Here is a 27,561-nt window from a genome sequence, read left to right as displayed (position 1 = left end):
CTACAGGGTAAAACTACCTCTTTTTTAGTGAAGAAAATGGGAGCCTGTAGAATCATTATCTGCTAAGGGTAAGTGTTGAAGCCCAGTGACAGGTATTCCTGGCAAGTCGGTCAAACTGTTTGATAAAGTGCTCCTACTCAAATGATCTAGTTCATCTTTTCAGCAGTAAGAGGTAGCTGTTTTTCATTTCAAATGTAGAAATAGGGGAAGTGGCAGATCAATACTGTGTCTATTGTTTAGTGATTACCAGTCATCAGTGTGTGAATTTATACGACACAACATACTTAAATTTGAAGGAAGTGGTAAGAAACAAAGAGCAAATACAGATTCATCTTCTAGAACAACATATGAATATTGTGAAAGGTTAAGTCCGAAGTTAGAAAAACATCAGACTCATCATGAGAAGTGTTAAAAAAAAAAAAAGAAAAACGTTTCTCCAAGATCAGATATTTCGCTGTTTCTTCTCAGCAGAACACTGATCAATATGACAAGCCTGTGAGACATTTCAGTGACTGCTGCACCGTTGTGGCACAGCTCTGATGATGATACAAGCCCCCACTCAAGGCCTCTCAGTAGCACTTCTGTACCTACTTAATTCAGCAGCAGTCTCTGTTCACCTTGGATGCACAAAAAGTGGCGAGGATCAATCTATGACCTCACCTGGCATTTCAGATTTTAATCTAGTTTTTTAAAGTCTAAATGTTTGCAGAAAGGTTGTGTCAGTTTGTTCCATCAAATGATGAATAATCTAAAATTTGAACATAAAAGACAGGGCAGCAACAGAGCGTTGTCAGTGCTTCTGAACACTGTACGCAAACAAGTCAGTGTTGCTTGAACATGCTTATCACATTCGGATGGGTTTAGTTCAATCGTTGTAATAGCCTAGCAGCTGAAAAAAAAAAGAGTATAAACTGGTGAAAACACAGTGGACTGTATGATTGGAACTACAGTTCCATTTTTCTTTATATTGCTTCACTCAAGGCTTACCTTGATATGCCAGCTGCTTCAGTGTGGCCTTATTTGCTTACTCCAGAGTTGACATGTGTTGCTAAACAAGTTCTTACACACATCTTTTGTCTTAGTCTAGATTTGAGAATGCTAATTCCATCAAAAGAGAGCAGACTTTGACCCTGGCACCAGCTTCCAGTCTGGCCACACAGCGTGAAGTTAGTGCCTGAACATCAGATCTGAGTCTGTAGTCTCAGACTCGGTGCAAACTCAGCTTAACCATCCCACTGGGCATCCAGCCCAGTGCCTTGCAGGCTCATGAGCTTGGACTGGAACCATTTTACCCCTTTCATTTGCTTGGTAGTGCTTCACCAGGATGGCACAGAGCTTTGCAGGTTGGATGATACTGTTCTGTACTCAAGCTGCAGTTTAGATTCAGTCTTTGTTGCCTGGACTTACCCACTTGAAGATAAGGTTTGCTGTGGGTATCTAAAGTTTATGACTGACTTTCTTTCTTAATGCCACAACCAGTAGTCCTGATTTTGGTGTTAGTGTTTGACATCATGTGTCTTTTGCATGTTAGCATCGTCTTTGCTGCTTCTGGGCCTTTTCAAACTATCATCACTGGCCTCCTAAGGCTAACTGATATTTACACAAGTGCTTTGTAGAGAAAAATCATTAATGGCCTTCAGTGCTATGCTTATTTCTAGTAATTGACCTGCAGGAAAAATACATATTCATAATATAGAAAATAGTGAAAGTAACAGACTTTGACATGCTATTATACAGTTTATTCAGGAGACAGTGTGGACGAGGAGGTGATAACAAGCTTAGGGCTGAGGCAAGGGAGTGCAGAGGATGTAGGGAGCGAAGACATAAAGTCACAGGCACAATGGAGCAAGAAACATTGCCTTTCTTTTTGAGGAACACAGAAGGAAAAAAAATGGAAACCAGAGCTGTAGACATTGTTAGAATTGTATAAATGTTCTGATATTTAATGTAGAAAATACTGTATATTAGTTGTTTTAATCCTAAAACAGCTTTTGTAATGCCAGTACATAGAGGAGTGACAATATTTTTCCTTGGTAGGTATTTGTTGTATCTTTGCTTTTGTATTTCCAAATCAGTGAATTCCCTGGGATTTTATATTCAGAAAAATTGTCAGGCAACATATTGTCTGAGGCGATTCTAAATATCTGAGTTTTTATATGACAGATGATTGAAAGCAAGAAAGGAATACTGATTTTTGATCTCTTATTATTCTAACCTGTCAGGAAAATTAGGGGGATTTGCACAAGAAAACAACACCATAGATTCTGGAGAACTTGATATAGGCCGAAGAGCAATGCAAGAAGTTCCCCCTGGGATTTTTTGGAGATCACAACTCTTCATTGATCAGCCACAATTTCTAAAATTCAATATATCCCTTCAGAAAGATGCGTTGATCGGAGTATATGGCCGAAAAGGCTTACCACCTTCACACACTCAGGTGAGAACTGCCTGCATTGAAAACTGTGAGCTTGTATCTTTTTGTATATCTTTTCTTTCGCAGGACTACATACTTTACCATTTTGCTGATTATTAGTTTTGCTTTTTACACTTTATGGATCTCAGGTGATGTCCAAAACATTTGTAATACTCTAAGTGATGGAACTAAAATGTCAGGGGGGAGTTCTTACTTATGAGCTGTTCTGAATACTGTGAGCAGCGGTGGTGCTTTAGGATGTGGAGTTGTTTCATGCAGAATTTATAGGTGTTTTTTTCCTTTTGTGGTCTATAGACATATCCTTAAAAATCTAAGCAAACTAATACAGCATGTTAGTGCCACACGTGTGGTCGAGAGTGCCTGGCAAAGACTGAATTTGCCAAATCTCCAGGAAAGAAGACAGCAGTTTTTTAAGGAAGTTTCAGTTTGTTCTACAAGCAAATGCTACAGTATTTACAGTTTGGTGTCTCAATAAATACATAAAATAAAAAATACATAATATGTGTCTATGGTGATACAGTGAACTAAAGTCATAAAAGTGTCCAGAAACTTCATTCTGATGTGTCCCAGAGGGTTCATTCTGCTCAACTCCTCAGAAGGTTTCTAATGAGACTTTTTATTGCATATGGTCATGTATTGGACTAGTAACAAAGAAACACTCTTTATTCATAGCTATAGAAAAGTTAAAGTATAAAAGAATGAATAGTCTTCTGGATTGGCAGAAGAAAGGGAGACTCGTTGCCTGAGGTGGTACTTCAGAATCAATTGTATTCAGATTATATTTTTAAGATTTAAGACCTAGTTTAGATTTCTTGCAGTTCAATATTTGTCCAAGTGCTGGCTCTGAACCACTGTTCCACCTGAAAAGGGAGTTGAGCTCATCATTTTCTACCCCATTTAGAGAATTATGCAACATCTTACTGAGTTTTTTTTCAAGTATATGGATTTGCCCTGGACATTACTCTAAGCATATCAACCTAATGGTATAATTGGAATGAAGCTTGACTGATTATGCGTGATACACAGTTGCAACAGTGAATCCATAACTGCAAAATTCAGATGCTTTCTTTATTAATCCCACTTTTTTTAGTTTGATTTGTTTGCTACTGCATTATTTAGAATAATTTTGGTTTTCTTCAGGCTTAACTTTTTGAAGACCAAGAACATAGAAATACTGCTAATTATATTACCTATTTAGCAGTCGCAAACCACAGAGGAAGAATTAGGGTCAGCAAAGGAGTTTCTTACAGCTAAATTCACAGAATGTTACATTAGATTTATTTTTTAGTTTAATTTCGGTCAACCTACAAACAGTTTACTGAATACAGAAAATGCAGTTATGTTTATTTAAAAATTTGATCCTCGTAAAAATTATTAAATGGATTTTCTTCAGACTTTCACATATGAACACCCACCCTCCGGCAGGCAACAAGCATGAGAAATTGTAGCTCAAAGAAAATTGATTCAGAAAGTTATCAGCCATTGGAAATAGAGGTTTGGAATACAAATGCCATCTCAATGATAACAATAATAACAGGAGCCAGGGGAATGCATGTGTGGCAAGAATAAATAAAACTGAAGAAGCTGATCTGGACTGTGCATTTATATGAGAAGTTATGCAAGGAGATATGTCTGTGAAAAATGATATTTCCTTGATTCCTTATCCTGGCAGAAGATTGAAGTAGGGATGCCCTTTATTCAAAAACTTGGGAAAAGGAGATAACTAAATGTGTTTCCCATCATCTGTGTTACACAGACTGTTTTCCCTTTGGTTTCCTACTACCTGAGTTTGATACAACAGAAAGAATCATTTGCAGATCCCACTACTATATCTTCTTTATTTTCTGTGACATTTTGGATATATTGTTCCCAGGATATAGGTCAAGCTCTCTTGTCCTATTTTTGCCTGATATATAATTAGAGTATTTTCAACAAACCATTTGACTGACACTTGATAACTTGAAAAATTAAGCATGCTTACTTATCAATGCCCTGGTGAACTTCTAGGGCAGCTTAAGATTCCCAAGGGTGCAGGTTTATCAGGTTATCAGAATGTTTATATGGCCTTGAACCCAGTGATGTCTGGTTTAGGTGCCTGAGATAAAGCATGTGTATAATCTCCTAAAAATGTAGTTCCAGTGAGCGACTGGGGGGTCTTTTGTGACTCTGCTCCTGTACATGGGGGTGAAAAAAAGGATTAAAATGTTTCTCCACAGTTTAGGCATTTCTGCCACAATGTTCTAATTGCAGGGCTTTGATGAAGACACAAGTTGTGCTAGTAAAAAACGTATTTCACCAAAGTAACTTACATAAACAAAATAAGGTATTTAGGCAAAATGAAATGAAATAGAATGCTGAGGGATTTGCAGGCATAAATGCATGTATTGTCTTCTCACTTCCCCTAACCCTTGCGGCTTGTACTGACAAAAGTTCTTAACTGCAAGCCAGGCACTTACTCGTATAGCTCCAAGTGTCACAGAAACATGTTAGAAGAACACATGAATGTCCAGATTGGGTCCCACCAAAGGCTCATCTAGCCCAGCATTCTCTCTGCAATGGTGACCATTAGCAGATATGTAGAGATTAATATAGCAGCATGACAGAATTGTAGTGATTCCTCCTACAATGCACTCTTGGCCTCCAGCGTTTCAAGGCTGAAAGAAGTCCGGAGTCAAAGGTGCTGTCGTTGTGTTCTACCGCTTTTGATAGATTCTTTTTTCTTGTGAATTTGCCCAGTCTCCTTTGAGCCTATGGAAGCTCTTAGTGTCCACGACATTTGCAGCAACAAGTTTCACAGCTTAACTATACATGTCCTCCGTGTGTTTTGTGCAGCCTCCTGGTAGTTTTAGTTGGACACCCAGTTGGTGGTGTTTTGGAAGAGACAGTGGAGAGTTTCTCACAGATTTCTTCTTTTTGATTTGTAGATCTCTGATGTCCTCAATGAGTCTGATTTTTCCCAGTCTATATGTTGTCATTCATTGCATGAATGTTGCTTCAATCTTCTAATCAGCCTTGTCTTTTCCTGAACGTTTTCCAGTTTTACTGCAGCCTTTTCGAGCTGGAGAGACCACAACAGCACAGAACACAGCAGATGTTGAACTACGATGGTTTCATACAACGCCTTAATGATGTTTACTTTTTTTTTCTTGTTATTGTAGAACTGATATATCTGTAGATCTGTCTACCATAGCTCCAAGATCTCATCCCAGAATGATAAAAGTTGGCTCAGAGCCCATCTATGGATGTGTAAAGCTAGGGTTATTTCATGAGGACTTTGAAAAGTAGGATATCACCCATATATATCACTTCATGTCTACATTTCTTGAATGCTATGTGCCCTTATCTCCTAGTCACAGAGTGACAAGTGCTAATAACCAAATTTATGCAAATGAGCAACTGCTGCCTGTTTCTCAGATGTCGATATTTGAATTTTATGATCTTATGTTAAATAATAGAGAACTGATTACTACCTGCACTCTACCAGCATTCAAAAAGTTTCCTTACCAGCTGTCCCCCTCCAGTATCTGTGCTCATATGCCTATGATAACCCTACATTTGTAACCACACACCACCATCTTCTTTAGCTCCCTCCTTACAGCTTCGGTGTTTCTATCATTTTCTGCCTTCTCTCCATGTCACTTTTGATTATAATGCAAAACTTGCATGTTACATTTGCCACCTTGTTCTGCACTTCTCTCCTAGACCTTTTTCTTGTTTATCCACCTTTTTTTGTGTGTGTCCAATTAAAACCAGACAGCAAGTAAGAGGAAACTCTGATGCCAACTGTTCTGCTACTATGATGAACATAATGAAAGTATGATAGAAATGTGCATGGGGGACACCTCCAGAAGTCTTTTAGTCATCCTTGTCTTGGAAGAGAATCAACTGTCTCTAAACCATTCCTATCAGTTGCTCAGCGTTTTTTCATTAAATAATAATAGAATGCAGCAAATTTAACTCTTCTCTGCCCCATGATCCAAAATAGTAGGGATGCAGCATGTAGGAAATGGTTTGATATCTTGTAATCAGGACAGAATTTTTGGTTGTGTTTTTGTATTCTGTTTAGGTACTGAAATCAGTCTCAAGCATAGCCACTATGTGTGTGTCACACACCGATCTGAGATGCAGAGTTCTTTCTTTCTGGGGAATCATAAATAAATCAACCAGAAATAATTGACGGTGGCTGTCCATTCAAAACCCAATCAATGCGAGCCTGAAAGTCTTTGTGACACTTTCTAAAAATGTCAGTTCCATTGCAGCCACGGAATCAATATGTTTATTTAAAGAGACTTTCAGAATAAAAAAAAGGGCTTTGGTTTAAAGCAAAACTGAATGGAGTGGTAGGGCAAATCAGTGCATTTAAACTCAATATAAAGGTAATTAATTTATCCTCATAGGAGGAAGATAAAATTAGTATGTTTTTCGCTTATGAAGATAATTGTTTTTCCAGACTTTCTGTTATCGTGTCCTAAATACAAGAAAACAGCCTTTAAAAGGGTTAAGATCAATTATTGTTTTTTGCCAGGGGACAGACTGAACAGTAAATTCCCCTCTGTATGGCTTTTAAAATGTAGTCTAAAATGGTGTTCTGATAACGGTATATGTCCTTATTACATTACAAATACAAAATCATTAATAGGACCATATTTGTCAGCCATTAGTATACTCTTTGTGGTCAATCAAGTAATCACTTGTTCCTGTATCAAAAATATTGTTCTCATCTTAAACTGTCCTCCTACAAAAAATGACCTTCTGCAGTATACAAATGACAAGGTTTCTCCTAATGTCTTTAAATGGCTTGTTAGAAGTTAGAACTCCCTGAGCTTTTTCTCTTTTAAAATATTAGTGAAAACTGCAACCAGACAGAAGTGTTTGTCAGGCCGGCAGGAGGGAAAAAAAAAAAAAAGCCTAAAATTGTTTTTCTCTCTCTCACAAAATAAGATAAATATTTAATTCTCTGACAAATTAGAACGTTGAATGGTTTTGAATAATTGGTGCTCTCCCAAAACAGTTGCATTCGTTTTCATGTGGTGCTGCACATATATTCAGAGTGACAGCGTACCAAGGTACCAGCTTCTCCACATCCTAATCACATTCTGTTCTATTCTGCTGGTTCAGACATAGCTGGAAAAGTGTCTCAGGTGTTGACAGAGGCATGTTAACCACCCCAAATGGTAGGAAGATAATTCTGATTGCTGAGAAGGAACATGAGATGCTGCTACATTTTTCTAAGCCCCGCTGATGGTTTTTAACAAAACAGTATGTTCTGTCCATTGATCTGGGATACCATATTTTTTTGTCGGTTATTTTCAGCAGTTCCAATGTTTAATGCTTTCCATCTCCTCTGTTGGGCTTCTGTGATAGGGAGCAAAGCTCTTGCTCTCCTTCCTCCAGAGCTCCAGACTACTCAAAAGGGACATCAAACAATTTTAATCCTTCATCCAAAACTAAATGAAAAGCAAAGTAGATTATTGGTGTTGGATTTTATTATTAACCCATATGCAAATAACACACTTTGAATGTTAGCTCTCACAAATAATATAGGTGGCAGTCATGACTGCAGACTCATTACAACTGTTTTCTTTCCCCCAATATATGTAATAGGTTCATTGGCCACTTGTGACCAAAAATGCTACTCTGAACAAAAATACCAACTACTCTTCATGTTTATTAAAGTCTCCTGTCTGTTCCTGCCCACAGTATGACTTTGTGGAGCTCCTGGATGGCAGCCGGCTGATCGCGAGGGAGCAACGCAACCTGCTGGAGTCAGAGCGAGCAGGGCGGCAGGCGAGGTCTGTCAGTCTCCACGAGGCAGGTTTCATCCAGTATTTGGATTCCGGCATCTGGCACCTGGCCTTTTATAATGATGGGAAAAATGCGGAGCAGGTGTCTTTTAATACCATCATTATAGGTAAGCATGATCTTCAAAGCCCTCACCAAATGCTAGGCTCTGTTTAGGTTTTTTAGGAATACAGAGATACGTTTTGTAGTTAAATGATCTGAATTTTTTCACAGATTTTCAATTCATAGTGTTTCTTTTACTGATGAGAATAAAATGCAGAATGTGAATTTTAATGACTTAGTCTAAGGCATAAGGAGTGTACTGTCATGTAAAACAGTGCTTGAAAGGAGGATATGGTTTTGAAGTATTTATTAAATGGCACAGGGCTGGATTTTAAGTACGGGGCTCATATGGTTTTACCATTATATTTTGAGGCTTTTTGTTGGAATGTAACATCCTAAGATACTAGAGGCATCAGCAACAGAAAATCACAGCTATTCATGCTCTTCAAACAACCCAAATATAAACACTTCTCCTGGAGCGAGAGCATGCTGTCAGTTAGTAGTGGTTCAGATGATAGGTACTTCATGTGGTGGGCGTCTGTGAATTATCCTCTTTTTTTTCCCTGTAGAGTCTGTGGTGGAATGCCCCCGAAATTGCCATGGTAACGGTGAATGTGTTTCTGGATCCTGCCATTGTTTTGCTGGGTTTCTGGGCCCCGATTGTTCAAGAGGTAAATCAACCCAATGCTTTTCTTCAGTCAGTTTAAGCGAGCATGAAGACAAGTACAATGGGAGAGCAACCAGCATGTGACTTGCTTCTTAAAAGTTGTTCTTTATAAAGCTTTGCTGAATAACTTGGTTTTAATTTTTCTGTTGTGTGTTATTTCACAGCAGCCTGCCCGGTGCTGTGCAGTGGCAACGGGCAGTACTCCAAAGGACGCTGCCTGTGCTACAGCGGCTGGAAGGGCACCGAGTGCGATGTGCCTACAACTCAGTGCATCGATCCCCAGTGTGGGGGCCGGGGCATCTGCATCATGGGCTCTTGTGCCTGCAACTCTGGATACAAAGGAGAAAACTGTGAAGAAGGTAAATGAGAAAATATGTACCCCAGCACCTGCTGTTCTTGGTCATGTTTCCAGCTGGCACGTCCAGTTCTATCAGTTTTGCTGGGACCAGATCATATGCACTAAGTGTTTCTTCAAAAATCATTTTAGAATGATTCTACAGAATTATTACACTTTATTTATTCTCTAGTAATCAGTGGGAAAGCTCTTAATAATGTGTAATATCTTTTTGCTTGCCAGTAAGTTGTTTTTTTTTCTGATGGAGGTCAACTAAGAAGAAAGCACTCAAAAAATAGGTGTTGGAATACAGGAAGACTTACTGATTTTTCACAGTGTAGAATAAATTATTAATGTATTGCATTTGTTAGTGATCTTTTCCACCAACCACACTGTGGAAAGTGCCGATTCAAATGCATCAGAGTGAAAAATGATGCGTCATTTTTGTATTCCAGAGATGTGCATAATAATATTCATTCTGATGTGCTGCAAAATGCAGTTCATTTTCCATTCAATTTTTTTAGGGAGTAAAAAGTGTCATTTTCTTTTTCAATCAAATTGATTTTATTGATCTCCATGTACAAAGTAATGCAATTAAGTCTCTGGAATTAAATTTTCAGACCATTGACCCTACAAGTGTAACATTTTATTGAGTCAAATTGCTAAATTAAATCTCGTCATCTAAAGCACATTAAAGTGAATTAAGATGGATAGACAGTGTGCAACTCCCTTATTTCTGAAACAAGTTGAGGGTCCCGTACAGCTGTCAAAACTCTGTAGTGGTGGATCAGCTCAGTTGGGGCCGAGTGCTGCAGGGAATCCTACACTTGTGGTGCTGTGATTATACAGAACAGAGATCAGTTGCCCAAGACCGAAAGCCAATCTTGTTGTAATTCAGAAAAAATAGCAAACCTTGAAAGATTCTCCGTTAAATCAGCAGTAGCCTGTAAATGTCTTAATGTCAGTTATGTGCACACACAAATTTCACAATACCACAAAGTGATGTGGAAGCGAGATGTTTTTACAAAGAAAATTGCTGCTAAGCAGTTAGTGATGATAGAGTGATTTGCCTTGTAGCCAGAGAAGGGAGGCTGGCACCAGGATATGATACATTGGTCCTCACTCATTGCAGTGAAACAAAGGTGAGCTTCTCATCTTCAACCTACTAATGTATATTTTTAAGACAAGTGCAGTGCTGCCTATTTCACAAGGTGTTAAAATGTGGATTAAGCCCAAAAGAGCTGTGAATATCTGAGGGCTGATTACTGTCGTTAGGAATGACAGGTTTGAGCTGACCTTTCTCATCTTTCCGCAGCGGATTGCTTGGACCCAGCCTGCTCCAGCCACGGCGTGTGCATCCACGGCGAGTGCCACTGCAACCCTGGCTGGGGTGGCAACAACTGTGAAATTCTGAAGACGATGTGCCCTGACCAGTGCTCAGGCCACGGCACCTACCTTCAGGAGAGTGGTACCTGCTCCTGCGACCCCAACTGGACAGGTCCCGATTGCTCCAATGGTAAGGGTTAAAAGCACTTGCATTTCATAAAATGATGACGTCTTGAATAGCAGCATTTTAATAACATTATTGTGTTAGGACTTGACCTGCTGAGCTGATGGAAGTCTTTGAGCTGACTTCAGCATGAACTTGTGAATTGATTCAAAGGTTCAAAATAATTGGTGAATTTGTAGTATTTGAAAATCAGTGTATTTGTTGGTATCTTTTAGCTGCATTCATCTGGTAACTTAATTCACATGCAAATACAGAATATTCTTTGTACCATATGTAGATCCAAGAATCATCTTACCTAATAAATCTATTTAGAAACTTAAAACTTAATCTATTTAGAAACTAGAGACAGTCACAGTTTAAAAATCTCTTCAGCTAATTGGAGGTATGTTTCTTGCAAAACAGACAGCATTTCAGTTTGAAGGCAAAGGAAATGCAAAAATTAATCCTAAACAGCTTTCAAGGAAGGGCGCAGGCTGCCAGGGTGGAAGGAGTTGGTAGGAGTGAAGAAGCAGAGTGATTTCTTGTAGCAGAGGGATTTCTCTGTAAGTGAGCTTAGTAAAAGTATAATCTGAGTTTAGAAATAAAAGACTAAAATGACTGAACATACTATCATAGAGAGCAGAATCCAAATATAAAGTATGACAACATCCTTTTTACAAATACGCGTTTTAGAATATTGTTTGGTAGCCACATATCAAAAGAGAAATCTTGTCTAACTCTGAGACATATATTTGTCTAAAACAGTTCATCTAACAACTCAGATGATTTTGTTAATGAAAACTGAACACATGGGCTAGCTGGGTTTATTCCAGCTTATGAATAAATATAACTTTTTCATGAGGAACCATCTTTTTTAAACAAATGTACTTCCTGACCAGGATCTGTGATACTGCCTAATGGTTTATGCATACGAGAGTGATAGGACAGAGTTCCAAACATTCAAGAAAAAGTGACAAAGAGAAGAAAATGTTGTTCTCTGTTACGTTTGTTTAGGAAAAAAAAAGAAATCTTATCTGAACATTTCTAGCACTAAAAATGGCTATTTGTGAGAGACTCTTTCTATTTCTCAGGCAAAATGTGGATCCTCTTATTTCTGGGCACAGTATCCTCAACACTATTCTTGATGATTCAGTTATGCTCCATGTTTTACTTAGGTTTCAAGGAATGACTGGTCATTAAAGTAAAATAAAATATATCTGATCTTAAATATTTCAAAAGCGTTAAATTCATGAAAGAGCTTTGTAAAAATATGCACAGGCTACTTGCTGGTCATGCAAAATGACCTTCAGAGTGGTACACTAAAAAAATAAATCTTAGCCATACACATTTTGTTAAGCTGCTAGAAGAAAAGAAGAATGAGTTGTTTCTATCAGATGGGTTTATAGGTTTGAAATCAGCAGAGCTTTCCTCTATCTCCATCAGCAGTTTGTCCGTTAATTAGCCCTTCAATTCCACTTCAATTAAATTAACTCTAATTAATAAGTTCATTACAAAGATTGACGCACCTTGCTCAAAGCTAGTGTGCTAAAAGCTGATAAACACCTTCACCCTAATGAAAAATTGATTAGATTGAAGAGAAATAAACCTTTCTTTCTTGGAGCTGCGTTGATGTTTTGTGACTCTAAAGTTAATCAAAGCATCTTGCATCTCTTAATCAAAAATTTAATTCAAAGTAGATATAAAATGCTATATAGGAAAAAAAAAAAAAGGAGCGGGAAATTACAGTTGTCTTTCTCCATAAAGGTTTTGAGCTGTTTCTTCTGGGAAATATCACAGCTCCTTGATAGGGTGTTTAATGTTCCACAGCACTTTGAAACAGAGGGTTGTGCTCTCTGGGGGAAGAAAAACACTTCTGAGTGGAAAACTGGAAACCTTTCTTGCACTGAATGCTTCTTTCTTTTGCTGTTGAAAATAATTTCAGTCTTTTATTACTAAGCTGTTTGTTGTCTTTCACAAGAAAACAAAAAACTAAATACAGTACCTTTACGAAGCAGTACGTGGTTACAGCCAGCTGTGTGCCAAGGAACTAAAGAAGTCCCTCAGGCTGTATTGTATCTCCTCTTGTTTTCCCGTTGTCTGCTTAGCAGAAGTAAAGTTTGCTACAGTTTGACTAAATGAACCAAAACTGTAAATGCAAAATCTGGCAGTCTAGATTATCGTCTTGTATTAGCTGAGACTTAACATGCGTTGTTTGGCCTCCGACTACCTTTGGCTGTTAACGTATTTTTCAATTATTCTATCACTTACAAGATCCTGTTACTATATGTAAATGACAAGTTAAATTGCTGTATGTTGATTTATTTTTTTGAACAATCTATTATTTAAACCAGACTGTTCATAGCTGTCACGGATACAAATTTACTGAAAGTAAAAGAAAATCATCTTTTATATTTAACAGATGTGTCAGTATGTCAGCATAGTACTAATTTGTCTCACTAAGGCTGATTCTTTATAATGAAAAACTGTGTCAGAAATGGCACATTTTTACTTTGAAAGAAAACAGGGAGAAGCGTAGGGAGGGAAAACCTTGTTAAAATGAACTGTCATTAATACTGGATTTTTACTCACAACACACAGTGACCTAGGTATATGGTACATTTAGTCATTAGGAGTACATGGTAAGTTCAAATAAGTGTAAGTGCCATAGTCTAAGTTACAAAAGGTTACTCTTAAGGCATCTGTGATCACAAAAAACATTACTGAAAATTATTCAGAGCTAACAGAAGAGCTGTGGACAATTAAGCACTGCTAAGTCTGTGAGATAACTAAGTGAGCATTAGCACAGAGATAAAACTGTACTCTGCTTTGTGTTGGGTGCTACCTGAAAATGCCTTCCACAGTAAATTAATTTGATTTGATTTTCAAAGATTTTGCCTTTCTTATTCTTCTACATTTTTAATTAAATCATAGTGCTGCTAATTAATGCATACCCTCTCTCTCCCGTGTGCACTCCCTGCCTCCTTTTATCCCGCTCTCTCCTCTCGGATGCAGAGATCTGCTCGGCGGACTGCGGCACGCACGGTGTGTGCATGGGCGGCACGTGCCGCTGCGAGGAAGGCTGGACGGGCGCAGCCTGCAACCAGAGAGCCTGCCACCCTCGCTGCGCCGAGCACGGCACCTGCAAGGACGGCAAGTGTGAATGCAGCCAGGGATGGAACGGAGAGCACTGCACCATTGGTAGGCTGGCCGTGCTTTACCCTGTCCTTCGCTGCGAAGTTTAAACGGCTGGCACTGCCGGCCGTGGCTGAATAAGAAGTGCATTACTTTGAAGCTCGTTTCTTCACATTTGCATGTGTCAGTCTTTGTAAAGGAGTTGATATTTTAAGAAAGGAAACGGTTATATAATAGCTCAACAGATCTTCATACCCAGTTTGCCATGAAAAAGAGGTGGAAGAATTTCCTTTTCAGCCTTTTCTCTTTAACTGCTTTTTGCCAAGGGGGAGGTTACTTTTATTTTAACCTGTAAATACATTATTTGATTTCTACTTTTCTGTTTCTTTTGTGATAGCTTTATGTTTTTCAGAAATTAAGCTTCCTATTGTTTTCCTTTTTTTTTTTCTTTTATGGAGAAGCTTTAAAAAGTGACTCACCTACACAAAAATATCGCTTCCACCTTGTAATAAATGTGATCTAGCTGCCAAAATTATATTTTTGTCAACATGATGCTCTATTTTAGAATTATACCAGTTCTCTTTCATGTAAATAATCTAAGTTTTATACAGTTGATTGAGAAGAAGCCATCCTTATTAATAGATTCTCTGTTTCTGTAATCAAGTTAGTTCTAGTGCCTGGAAACCTTTGGAAATTACTATACCTTTATCAATAGAGCTTTTCTTAGTTATGTACAGTCCGTATGTCCCGTATACAGGAGGATACCTCTCTCCACTGCACAGGGCTTGACGATGAGCTAGCATGAGAAATTATGCATGTAAATAAGGGGACTAAGAAAAAGTGGAGGAGGAGTTGCCAAAAGGTTTATCTTTTTTATATTGACTTTGTATAGCTGTAGTGCTAAGAAATTCACTTCCACACTAATTCCTTCCTATACACACTTTGTGCAAGACACTGCAGGTCTGTAATAGAGGAGGAGGCTCCTATCCAAACACTTTTTTGTCTCAGCATAACCAGGCAGCGAATCTATTGCGTGACAAGAGGTAGAAGTACAGACAAAGGAACTGGTTGTGCTCAAACTGTGAGGGGTGGCCAGCTTGTACTTGGGTGTGTGAGGAACATTACACAGAGCTCAGCAAATGCTGTGACAGGAGTAGCAACGTCACTTGGCAGGTGTATGTGGGGCACAGCTCCCATGTGTGGAAAGCATCATGGTTAAGCACGTAGAGGTGGATTGAACAGACCGTGAAAGAGCTGGCCAAAGATCAGGCAAAGGTCTTTTCCAACCAAAACGATTCTGTGATTCTAAAGGCAAGAGTAACATTGAGTGATGGGGAAATCAAGGATAATCCAAATAGTCAAAAAGAATTCCAGCAAGTAAAAAATCCCCATAGTTTTATACTTGGGGAGGTGGAAGAGAGTCAGTTAAAAGAGGTGATGTAGCCAAAGCAACAGGATATGACAGTAAGTCTAACAGCGGTAGAGCTGATGCATGTGAATGTGGCATTATTTGCTTTTGCCACAAGCTAAAAAGAGGCTGGGGAATTTTAACTTTGTGGATGTTTTGGAAGAGCTGTGACTCTGAATGTGTTAGCACAACTAAACTGTCACTGGGGCATGAGTGTCTAGAAAATAGTAAAGCCCAGGCTGCATTCCCTGGTAGCTCACAGCCCTGACCGAGGGGCAAGGTGGTGGTGCTGTGCTTGGAGGTCACAGCAAATAGTGGTATGGGCTTTGAGAGCAGGGAAAATGAGAGCCTGATACAGCTGCATTAGCTGATACCCACATCACTGCACCAGGAAGATGAGGCAAGGTTTTATTATGTAGAAGGGAGCCAGGTGTGAAGCAGTAAGACTGATTCATGAATTATTTTTTACAGAAGTCACAAATCGATTTTTTTTTTTGTCATTTACTAATGAAATTGCTCAGACATGAGGGAGTGGGAACCAAGGTCCATCTGCAGAATCGTGGGGAGAATCGATGGGGTTAACATTTTTGAGGAGCTTCCAGAAAACATGCTGACAAAGGGAGTAGAGAGGTGGGGAGAGAACTGCTTTCTGAACAATGAAATAAAGTAAATCTTTAGAAGTAGGATAAGGCCTTTCCTTTGACCGCTTTAACTTGCCAACGAGCAATTACTCAGCAGATCGCTCTGCTGTTGGTCTCACTGACCTTGGCAGTGTTTCAAAGGTTGTAGTTATACACGGATGAACTGCTCTTGAACAATTTTTCCAACATATTAAGCACAAACAAGTTTTTCCTCAGCACTGGGCGAGCAGGTCTGTCTTCCCACCTGTTTATTCTTTAAATGGGTGTTTACTTTGCAGCTGCTGCTGTAAAGATAGTTTTATATGTTTATATTGCCCTTACAGCCTCCAAGACAAGTAATGAGGCACAGGCTCTAGCCTGCTGTTACATTTATTTTTCTTAGAGCTGTTTTCTTCAGGAGGCCAGTGTTATGGAGAAACCAGGTCATTTTATTGCTCATTTCCAAGAGTATTTCCACTTAGTGGAGTGAAAATTGTTGCTTTCTCAGCTTGGTAAATGAAGAGTCAATTTGCCTTTCTCTCACCTGCCCTAGAGTAGAATGTAGCTCATTCTGAGCAATACATTTCAAAACACAGGGGACATCAGAATGTTTCCCCATGAAAACCATTTTTTCAATTGTCACCCTCTGTTTGTAACCCAGACTTTTTTACGCTATGTAGAATTCCCAACCTGGTAGCATAATATATACGTAACTTCTGTTACGCATATGAAAAACTCCCACTCTTACTTTATATATCTAAAAATAAACAATTGCATCGTTCTTATTCCTAAAGGTCATTAACCATTTAGCTGCAGTAGTGTGAAGCACTGTAGGAATGCAGATATATTTGTTTGATGCAGCTGTTAGCTGGAAGTCACATGTAGTGCAGTGGCCTAAATTTACTACTTCTTTGGGAAACAAATATTCCAAAGAAGTTGTAAATTTTAAGGCAAATGAATTTAATTGCTTTTTGGGAAAGGAGTAGCCAGCCAGATCTCTACCTGGATGCACAAAATGCAGTAGATCTGTACGCATTAATCATAGAGGCGCTAACTGGAATGTGTACTGAATCACCTAAATCCATAACTCATTTGATCAAAGTGATTATGTCTTTTTTGTGGAGCATGAATGCTGTTTAAAATGTTGAGAGTGTTTTGCACCTCAAGTAATGATTTCTATATATTCCTAAATGCTGACTATCTGTCCAGTCTCAATTTCAGTTAGCCCACTGTTTGTGTAGTTAGTTGACATGTATTAAAGGGTCGAAAGAAGGAAAAACCAAACTTATCTCAATTAAAACAAGGTAGTCTTTAGTTTTATTCATGTCTAATAATTTTTCAAACCCTAGATTGCTTTTTGGGTTATGCTAATTTTTATGTATGCCTCAAGATATTCAAATGGAAATTTGTCCAAAGGAAATTCTAATTGCTCTAAACTTACAGAGGGCATTTGTTTATTCTTTGGGACATTGGGAAGCAAGATCACAGACGATTGCAAATGTTACATTTTTTTTGTGCAGACAAAATTTAGGCATCTGTTTCTTAGCTTACCTGGGTTAATCATCAGTTTAACAAAGCCCTAAGGCTGCAGACCACAAGACAAATATGAAATACAATACATCTATATTTTATATATATTTGATTTGTGAGAGAGAACAGAATAGTCTAAATAAAGCAGATTTTCTTTTTTTTCTTTTTTTGAAGCAATGTGTGTAGTAAATGAGAAAGATTGTTTTAACTAATGTGGTAGACCTGATGTGTGTTGGTGGTACCCACTGTTCCATTATGCATTTCTGGCATGGGGTAGCTCCAGCTTCAAACCCACACCTGATGTGGACCACGCTTGTGAGTCATTGCCTTTGTTCTGAACACATACTTCCAGAGATCTTTATCAAAGATGTTCAGCAGATAACTACATGCTGAGCATTGTGATGAAATTAATCTAATAAGAATTAAGAATTTATTGCTGTTGCTTAGCATCCCACAGGTTTGAACTAAACACTGGCAATGTATGTTCCAAATACTAAGCAGTTTAAGATATCTAGATTGCTTACTGTCTTTTCCCTCTGAAAATGAAATATTTTAACATTTCCTATATCCATGTGAGAACAGGTTAAATCAACAGTTTAGTGCAAAGCTAGGGCAAATCCACCTGTCAATTGTTTATTTGGCCTGGGACTGACACTCATGGGTCTGAGGTGAACATCCGTATATTATTTTGTGAAGCTCAACCTGCATCTCAATGTGATACAAGACCGTACATGCACAGCTGGTGCCCAGGTGATAGCCTGGCTGAAAATTTGCTCTGTAATTAAGTTTTCATAACACAGTTGTGCTAAAATATGTTTTTGTTTCCTTTCTGTCCTGGCTTACAATGAGTTCAGTGACCCTCTCCTGTCTCAGTAGTTATTTTGTGAGATTGGAAGAGATATTATATCAGAAAGTCTATTATATTTTGTGATATAACTGGCATGTACCATGAGTAAATTAAGTCACAGGAAGCCCATAAATATGAATACTTTTCCAGCAGCTTTTCCACCAAAGTCTGTTATCTGAATGAAATTAGTAAATAATTATATTGGTGGGGAATCTGCTATATCCATGTGCTGTGTAACATCTCAGTTTTACAATGCAGCTTAATTTTTTCAATAGACCAAATTAGTTTTAGAGCAATCTAAATTGCAAATTGGGCAATTTGCATTGAAACTATGCCTTCTTGTTCAGATTTGTCAACACCTCTTTTTTAAAAAGTCTTTAACATTAAGCATGGGTGGGTAAGACCATCTGTTTATGGAGCTTGCCTGCAACTCCATTACTTAACACATGAGACAGGTTACAGCTGTTTAATTGTTATTGTGTTGAACGATTATCTTTCAGTCCAAAATTAATATTTATATATGTGTGCATGGAAAGCATGTCATTAAACATAAGTGATCTAAATGTGGATTAATGTCATTAAGCATTCATATTAATCCCTCAGGAGGGGTGAAGTTAGCATCATGGTATTTGAGTGCTGCATGAGGCTACTTTACCTGGTCCATGAACTGAAATTCAAATCCAGTGGTGGTCCATTGTAGAAGTGTACAGCTTGTAATATGTTTTTATTCCAGTGAGAATTGGTTTATTGTCTAAGAATTACCCCTAATATGTAGTTTAGAAAAAAATAACAAAGGACAGCAAAGTATTTATTTTAACCTTTTTATTTGCATGAAATGGCATTAACAAGACATTTAAACCAATCAAACCACAAATGTTTTTTCTTCAGCAAGATGTTTCTAGTTTCAGCTAATTTAGCTAGAAAAACAGGAAAGTCATCTGGTTTAGATTTTCAGAATTATGAAAAAAATAAATAACATCTAGAGCACACTCCCATAAGTGCATTCCCATTAGTATACACTCTGTCCTGGTTGCTGGTTGAATTGGTTTTCTGACTAGGGACAGACACAAAGGTTTTTGTGAGCTGGTTTTCTAGGTGACTGTGAGCAGTGTAAGCTCAGAAGTGCTGCTAGCGTCGAGCAATGCCAAGAAGTGATCTTCTCCACTAAGTTGTATGGTCTGCACCTGCTCTCTTCAACACACGTTTAGCTTATGGCTCCTTATATTACAGATTTCAAAAATGACTACAGGGAGATGTCACTTTATCTCTTTATAAGATCAGAGAGCAAGTCAAGGCAAATGCGTTCCTCCTGTTCATCAAAGGAAGTGCCAATAGAAAACCTGATATGGCTATATATCATTACACTATATAGTTTTGAAGTATGGTTTTGACAAAGTAACTCATGGACAGTTTGAGGGCTTGGTTGATCTTCTCTGCATTTACAGGTTAAAGGGAGAGCTGCACGGATAACTGGTGTTAGGATGATCACCATCATTTTCGTACTGATGCTAGGTTGCTAAGCATGGTTTACATTTCTCCAAAGTTTAAGTTACTGAGAATATTCACAATTCATAGTGTTTTAATGGGTCAGGTATTTAATGTACCTTAATGCATTCAGGCCAAGAATTTGTGAATTTTAAGATCCTTTTCAGATTCTGGAATTTTGATCAGAAGGAAATTTTTGTCCTTCAAATTAGAATAATTACTGCTGCATTAATATATTCTGTAATTATCAAAATTCCTAAATTTCTGTTTTTCCTTAGTTTTGAGTTCATGGAATCATACTTCAGTACAAATTTCATCTTAAAGTAAGACGATTCTGTGATTCTGAGATTGTTTCTAAATGAAGGTATGACCTTTCACATTCAAATAGTTTGTTCTCAGAGAAAATGACTGAAAATTAATTATATGAGGTATCAATTAGTTCACCACAATATTGTGAGTGAAATGCTACTCCCAGAACACCTGACTGCATTTGAGTTAGGATTTCACCACAATATTTACACCTGTAGCTTCAACACAAAGTCTTCATGGAAAAGAAAAGATGACTTTCTTGGCACTCAGAGGACTGATAACCACAGTTCAACAAGATTTCATGAAATATAGTACACATACGATTTTGATCTTTCTTTTGCCTGAAGAGCATATTATTAATTTGCCAGGCCAAGCCTTGAATATGCAAAATATTTGTATGTTTAGTAACTATAAAAATATTAAGTTACCAGTTAAATTTAAGACAGTGCATACATATCTGAAGCTGTGAAAAAAAAGTGAATTATTGGTCAGGCCTCAACACATTTCAAGACAGAGTATCTCAAATACAAATTATCTGTTAGCATACTTTAAATTGCTAATTGGTTGATTTGCATTTAAATGAGGACCACATGTGAAGTTCAAGTTAGGCACATTTTCAGAAAACAGCAGAATCCTCTGAGATATGAAGAATTTTAAAGCATGTTGCAAAGCTCACTTGAGCTGAAGTGGCCAGAAAGTGCGTGCTTTTGTACATCAGGTAGTCGCATGCTGCTCAGGTGCATTCTGAAAGTACTTCCAGTCAGGAAGACAGGTGGAAACAAAAATGCTTCCCATCCCATTCTATCCCTTAATATGTTTCCAAGCCAAATTTCTCTTTCATGCAGTTCTTAATGTAAGCATCAGATTTCACCTGCATCTGTCTGGCAGGTCTTTGCGAGTTTGTCAGAGCTCTCAGGTGTTTTAACTTTTTGAGCCTGTACATGTGAGACAGTTTTATATCCTTAATGGCATATACCCTTTCTTCTAAATCCTTTTCCAGCTAAATAGGTGTTAAATAAGAAACAACATGGCTCATGTACATATTAGTAGTCTCAAACTTCCTATGTCTATTATATCCTTTAAAGCAACTGAATGTTTTATTCTTAGATACATCTGGCTTCTTTCCAGTAGTAATGATGAGAAATCTTACTTTCTAGTAAAATTGGGATGGGCTCCAGAACAAAATATCAAAAGGGTAGTGGGCTTATGTGCCCTTGTATAGAAAACCCCATCAGTAGTTGCTGCAAAGAACAGTTGCAGTTTTAGCAAGGGATGAAGTGCAGTCAATTCAGGTCTCTGCGGAAACACATGCAGCAGATGTGTGTGCTGCAGCTCTAGGTAGACATTGGAGAAAAGTGCTGAAATTATGAAGAAGGTATGATTTCGGGTTAAGGACTATGTTTTGGCCTGTGTAGGGAGGAAAACAAAACTGCCTGCAACTATTATTCCATCCGTGTGTTCTCCTTTACAAGAAGGGCAAGATGAGAATTTAGGAGTAAAAAAAGTATCAAAAGGGAAGAGTGTTTGTAATCCTCCTCTATTGGCAGCAATGCTTGGAACATATGGTATGTCAAAGACAAGGTTCTTATAAACTCAGAGAAAGGATGACGACCATGAGCTGCTTAGAGTGAAAGAACATGTGCTTTCAGTACTGTTCAGTGATGAATAGAGAGAATTACATTTGCAAATGATAGCAAAGCCCACTGCCCCCAAGCACTCTGGGAGACAGGACAAGAATTTAAAATTACTTTAACAAGTAGCATAGGATATGCAGAAAAATAAGGTGCAATTCAACAAATGCTGGGGTTTGTACTTAAGTAAGGATAATCAGCTGCACAAATTCAAGTTAGGAAGCAGCTTGCCAGGGAGAAGAGACTCAGAAAAGGCTGTAGTGGATGATGAATTTGACATGAGTGAACCACTCTGAAGACAGGCTAGAACAGTGGCTTTAAAGTTTTATGAATTCTGGACTCCTGTAACTTTTCTGGTAGCGATATGGAGAAATTGCATATGGATGCATGGCTTTTTTTAGTCACCCTTTTGAGAGTAAAAGCAGTTTCTTAAAGGAAAAAATACACTATTCCCTGAGTCTGCTGTGGGTAGGATAAGAAATACTGAGTTTAAATATCACAGGAGATATTTGGTTTTTTACATTCGAAAGATGTTTTAATGTTCATGGTAGTTAAACTGTGGCTGGTTGGAAGTGAGAGGAACATAAGGGTGATCTGGTAGCCAGGTCAGGAGGAGTAAATCACCACAGACTGAGTCCCGAATAGGTTAGAAGGGTCAAGCCAAGAGCTGTCAACTCCGACTTTTGTACCAGCTCCCCCAAAACAAGCACAAAAACCTGTTTACACAAACTGCATTCTCCCTGAAGCTTGCTGTGAGAGTTTCTGTTTCAAATCCCAAAAAAAAAACCATGTCAAAAGAGCTTTAGTATAAAATTGCAAAATCAAGAACGTAAAGTTAGGAAGCCACAAAAGAACACGTGTGTGTATCGTTGTCATTATATCATATAACAGACGATATATATTAATTATAGCATATACAGATCTTAGTAATAAAAAAAAAACCAAACCAACGGTATGTTTAACTGCTTTTCCCTCTGCACCTGACAGACCTGATTTAAGCATGTTGCAAGGCTGTGAGGGGCTGTCACATGCAGAAACTCCACTTTCTTTGTGCCAGAGAGTGGTACACGGACTGATCTCCTGGTCAAGAATTATTTTGAAGAACTGGGTTCCACCCTTGCTTTTACCATGAATTTTCTGTTAGTTGCTCACAAAGGCAAACTTTAAATGAGTGCCTTCTGACCTTCACATTCTGGGGACCTGACTTGCTTCAATGTGAATTGCTAAAATGCTGTTTTGTGTATGAAATCCTATATAATTCTAAGTATTCTGGAAAATCGCATCATAGGTATTTGCATTCAAACAGATGGAGGGAGAGTTCTCACTTTAATCTTTCTATGTCTTAGTTACTCAACAGTAAAATGAGATAATAATAGATTGTTTGTTCACACCAGCAGTGCGAGGATACTATACTAAATAATTTTGACTTGAGGAGGAAGATGATAGAAAAGTCTATAAGAAAACAGTTATTTCTTTGTTTAGGTTAACATGGTGGACCTGCTACTAGGGCATCAGGTGTTTGTTGTTGATGAGAGAACAAGAGCTGAGAAAGGGCTGGCAGCTCTGTACACTGACAAAGGTAGAAGAGCATAAAAATTGCTCAGGTAGCCATAAAACCAGCATTGCCTAAATTTTGTGTGTTTGACTTGGCCATTTTCATGATATTCCTGTAACGTGGGGTTTGTTTGGCATGTGGATTGTAAACAAAGTTTTATACAAATATTAAAAATTAATACAAACATTAAGCGAAGATATTAAAGCTTTCTAACTCTAAACAAACAGATAGATGTATAGAAAGCTTAAGGGAAACAATATACTATCAACATACCATAGTTTGCTTACAGTCAGTTTTTCTACCAAGAAATTAAGATGGCATTTTTACCTGTATGTCTTTACATGACATTCACTGCAAGGTGATGTAGAGGTGTAAATGTGACTCACGCAAGATCTGTTGCTTCCATCTTCCCGTAGCAGATCTGTGTCTGAGAGCACGACATCTGTGTTAGCAGCAGCAATACGTATACAGTGGTTCACCAAGGAATGGGGGTTGCTATTCTGAGCTGTGGGGAATGAGCAGAGAAAACAAACGAGAGCTTGCTCAGAGAGAAGCAGAGCAGCTTTCTTCATGTGGCTGCATACTGAAATTATTTCTTCATCATCTTCTTCCCCCTCTTCCCCCCTTTCACTCTCTTCTTATTTCACCTTTCTCCTTTCTTGTAAAGGGAGAGGCTGTAATGCAGTGAGGAAGGGAGAGAGCTGATGGTATTAGTGGAGAGGAGGCAAGGGTTCAGCTCACGTTTTCAAAGTGTAGGAAGCAAAAAACACTCAAAAGTAGTTTATCATTTAGGCAGACTTTGATTGACATGGCTTTGGTCACATTCTTCTGTATTTTTGCTTCAAGTCTGGCAGTGCTATGAGGTTAAGTTCTGCTATTACAGCAAAGTTAACTCATTACTCCTGCGAGTTGCCCCTGTAATGGGACTATATATACACTACAAAAAGTACTGAAGATGTTCTAATCTAGTGTACAGGTTACAAAGATTATGATGGGTGAAGATGTCTGGTGGAGGATAATAATGTAAACTTAATAGAAATATAAATTTGCTATACAGTATTTAGAAGTATGTCACCATTATAATCCTTTATGACAGAATAATCAGAATAGCACAGTGCTACAAGTACCAATTAAGGAACATCAAATCAATGGGTATGTCATTCCTGCTGATTTAAACAGGAGCTGATTGGGATAAAGGGATTTAATATGTACTTTTGTTCTCTGGCTATTCTGTCATACCTGGAGGAAGCAGCATATGAGTAATTGAAGGAAGACACTGACATCTCTGATAAGAGACTAATGGGAGACATTAAATTAAAAAAAAAGTCTTAGTTCTTACTGATTATGAATTATGCCATGTTAAATGTGAATTTGCCTGTTATCAGTTCTTTGTAAAATAGGTTTCTCTGCCATTTATTTATATAAATATACACACAGATCGATAATACAATTATTATTTTATGTTATATGAATTTTGAATGCCATCTACATCTTATTGGATTTTGACTATCCTAGAAAACGTACAAATTTTGTATGTTTATTTTTGTTTTTCTTTATCCCATTTGGAGCTATATGTAGTCCCTCTACTGGAAATAATAGCAAAATTTTAAATTTCATAGTCTGAAACCATGCAAGAAAACCCTTCTAGGTATATTGTTTGGTCTATAATTAGGCTTTTTAAGGACTTGACATAGCCCAGATGTGCCAGATGTGTAAATATGCCAAGGAGCAGCTGCAAAGTGCTCCAAATCCCACCTCTAGAATTCCTTATCTTTTCTTGACGATAAGGAAGACAGCATTACTAGTTAAACTTTACTGCAAAATTATACTATTTTGGGTCACTCGTTTTCTGCTTTTTGGTTCTTCTAGGATGCTGCACATTGACCAAAATAGTTTATAATGTTGTCCTTAATGTCAACTGACCATAAGTAAAAGGATGCTGGAAAGTAGAACTTGTTTTCCGGGCATTACAGGTTTATGTTCTGGAACTGACTTCTTACAACGCTACTGGATACAAAAACTCTTAAAGAACATTTTCTTATCTTTTTTTTTTTTTTTTTTTTTTTTAATGCAGATTGGATTTCTGAAAGGAAATAGCATGTTGGGGCCTGGGATTGCAGGGACTATTTTCAGTTGCCTCGGAGGTTTTTTTTCTATGTACTATTTTGTTACCTATCCCTACATTTGTAGAGGCATTTAACGTTTCACTGGTGGACAGTTGCATTCCCCAGACAGAGCTAATTGCTTCCATTTTATGCACTAAAGCTTGATTTTTCTCTGCACATGATACACCATGTTCTAAGAGCAGCTGTGTAGGAGCAAGGGGAATTATATTGGATGAGTAAGAGAAGAATTTGATCCACCCTCAAATGCAGCTGTATCAATTTTCTTTTTGTTTGCAGTTGATGTGAAAAGCTACTTAGTTTGTTGCTGTTGTTCTAAATGTTCTGTAATTGATGTTTTCATCTTCTTTCTTTGTCTCCCTTTAACCTTACCATTTTAGTAAAAAAAATGAAACCGTAACTCTGTGCAGGACACCCCACATTGTCTTCAAGAGAGAAGGGCTAGGAAGCAGTAGCAAGTTTCCACCTTAGTCATAGCAGTGACTGACTTCCGTGAGACTACATCTTTTCACCTCCCTCCTCGGGCTGGGGAAGAGCTTTTTTCCCATTCATTCAAACTGAAGGGAAAGCCCTGGCTGGAAATGCCTCTCTTACCCATCCGGTACACATAGTTGAGGGTGACAGAGTGCTCGCCACATAGGGGCGAGCAAGGATTTAGGAAAGGTCAAATTTTGAAAGAGAGCCCCCATGGGCTCTGCTGAGAGACCCTGTCCACAGCAAAAACAGGGGATTGAATCCACCATGGTTGACTCAGCTTGGTGTGTCCCCACCGCGATAGCCTGTGACATCCTGTCACCTGTGTGCGGGTGGCTGGGTTTGGTAGACTGCGAGGCACCTGTCCAATGTAAGTTTGCTATATGACATTAAATCTCTTTAACACAACTGCAGTCAATCTTTGTTTTGTGACTGTAAGGAGGGAACATATAATACATCTCTGCTGTGTTTTATGTATTAAAAGTAGGGCATGCTGCTTTAAATCCACCTTGTGCTCTCTCTGTCATTCATCCATCTGCCTCCTCAAATTTTTTTGAAATTTTGAATGTCATAAGTTATGAAAAAATGTCTTGCTATTCTTGGATATACCATATTATTTAGTCTTCTGTATCTAAAGCCTAAGTTTAATTTTCACCCTTTTTTCCAAATGCAATGGATCACAACACTACTAACCTCACTACACGCTCTTCTACCCCCCATAGACAATATAACTTGTTTTACATAATTGGTGTGTGTGCTCAGAAGAATAACTGTGTCTCAATTGAAGCAGAAGAAAACTATTCCTCCCAAAAATCCTGTTAATCCAATCAGAATTAAGTTAGTGTGCTGGTTATGCTGTCAGAGTCACACATGACCTGCAAATCAAAGATTTTCCAGTATGGTCAGTGTTTTAAAGCTCATAAGCTAAGTAATTACTCTTCCGTTGTGTTGAAACTTGAATTTTTTAACTAGCTTTGATTGTATTTTTGTTACAAGTAAACATCAAAGCATGTGAAGTCAGATGAAAAACGTAGTCTGAGAAAGGTAGCATCTCTTCCTTCTGCAGGCCTCATTTCTCAAATAGTTTCATTGAATCATGACAATGTTTGCTGAAAAGATAATTTCTTGCATTTTTGAAAGCTTTGAAATACATTTTCATTTTCTAATGTAAGACCTCCCACGTCAGGTGCACCTGCTTGATTTGCATGTGAATTCTGAACAATTCTTGTTTTATGTGACACTTCTGAAATGTCTGTCTGTTTTTTTTTTTTTCTTTTTAATTCTCAAGCTCACTATTTGGATAAGATAGTGAAAGGTACTGTATACTTGCTCTTTGATGACATGCCTATACCTACATGTACTTTTTTATATGAATATATAGTTACAAACATACTAGTCTGGACAAAAGAATCTTCTCTTACATACATACCATGGATTATAGATTTAACTCATATGACTTTCAGCTCATCTCAAATTAAAAATTAAATCTTGCTTATGTTACATAATAACATTTTAGCAGTAATTATACATTTATATACAAACTGTGTACATGTATTAGATTTTGTTTGAACCAAAAACTGAAGATAGTGTTCATTTGCTGTTTGAACCAAAAACTGAAGATAGTATTCATTTGCTGTTTGGTGCTTTTTCTTGGTTTTGTCATTAGACCTCTTCCTACA

At 37.9% G+C, this 27,561-nt stretch overlaps 1 protein-coding gene across 31 annotated transcripts in view; it reads left to right on the top strand.

Moving 5' to 3' along the window:
• Window positions 1-27,561, top strand: part of TENM3 (teneurin transmembrane protein 3) — a 1,336,783-nt gene that overhangs the window by 1,245,158 nt on the left and 64,064 nt on the right. For 25 of the 31 annotated variants that reach the window (XM_071807653.1, XM_071807652.1, XM_071807659.1 and 22 more), the window contains 7 exons: window positions 2,223-2,437; window positions 8,135-8,345; window positions 8,848-8,949; window positions 9,110-9,304; window positions 10,595-10,795; window positions 13,781-13,966; window positions 27,171-27,197. In XM_071807653.1, the coding sequence (XP_071663754.1) occupies window positions 2,223-2,437; window positions 8,135-8,345; window positions 8,848-8,949; window positions 9,110-9,304; window positions 10,595-10,795; window positions 13,781-13,966; window positions 27,171-27,197 (1,137 nt within the window). The remainder of the gene's footprint in view (window positions 1-2,222; window positions 2,438-8,134; window positions 8,346-8,847; window positions 8,950-9,109; window positions 9,305-10,594; window positions 10,796-13,780; window positions 13,967-27,170; window positions 27,198-27,561) is intronic. The other 6 variants (XM_071807663.1, XM_071807662.1, XM_071807678.1 and 3 more) reach the window with 1 other exon arrangement.

The sequence above is a fragment of the Patagioenas fasciata genome, chromosome 4, assembly GCF_037038585.1.
Source record: "Patagioenas fasciata isolate bPatFas1 chromosome 4, bPatFas1.hap1, whole genome shotgun sequence".
NCBI classification, from domain to species: domain Eukaryota; kingdom Metazoa; phylum Chordata; class Aves; order Columbiformes; family Columbidae; genus Patagioenas; species Patagioenas fasciata.
This window is presented reverse-complemented; position numbering and strand designations above follow the sequence as displayed.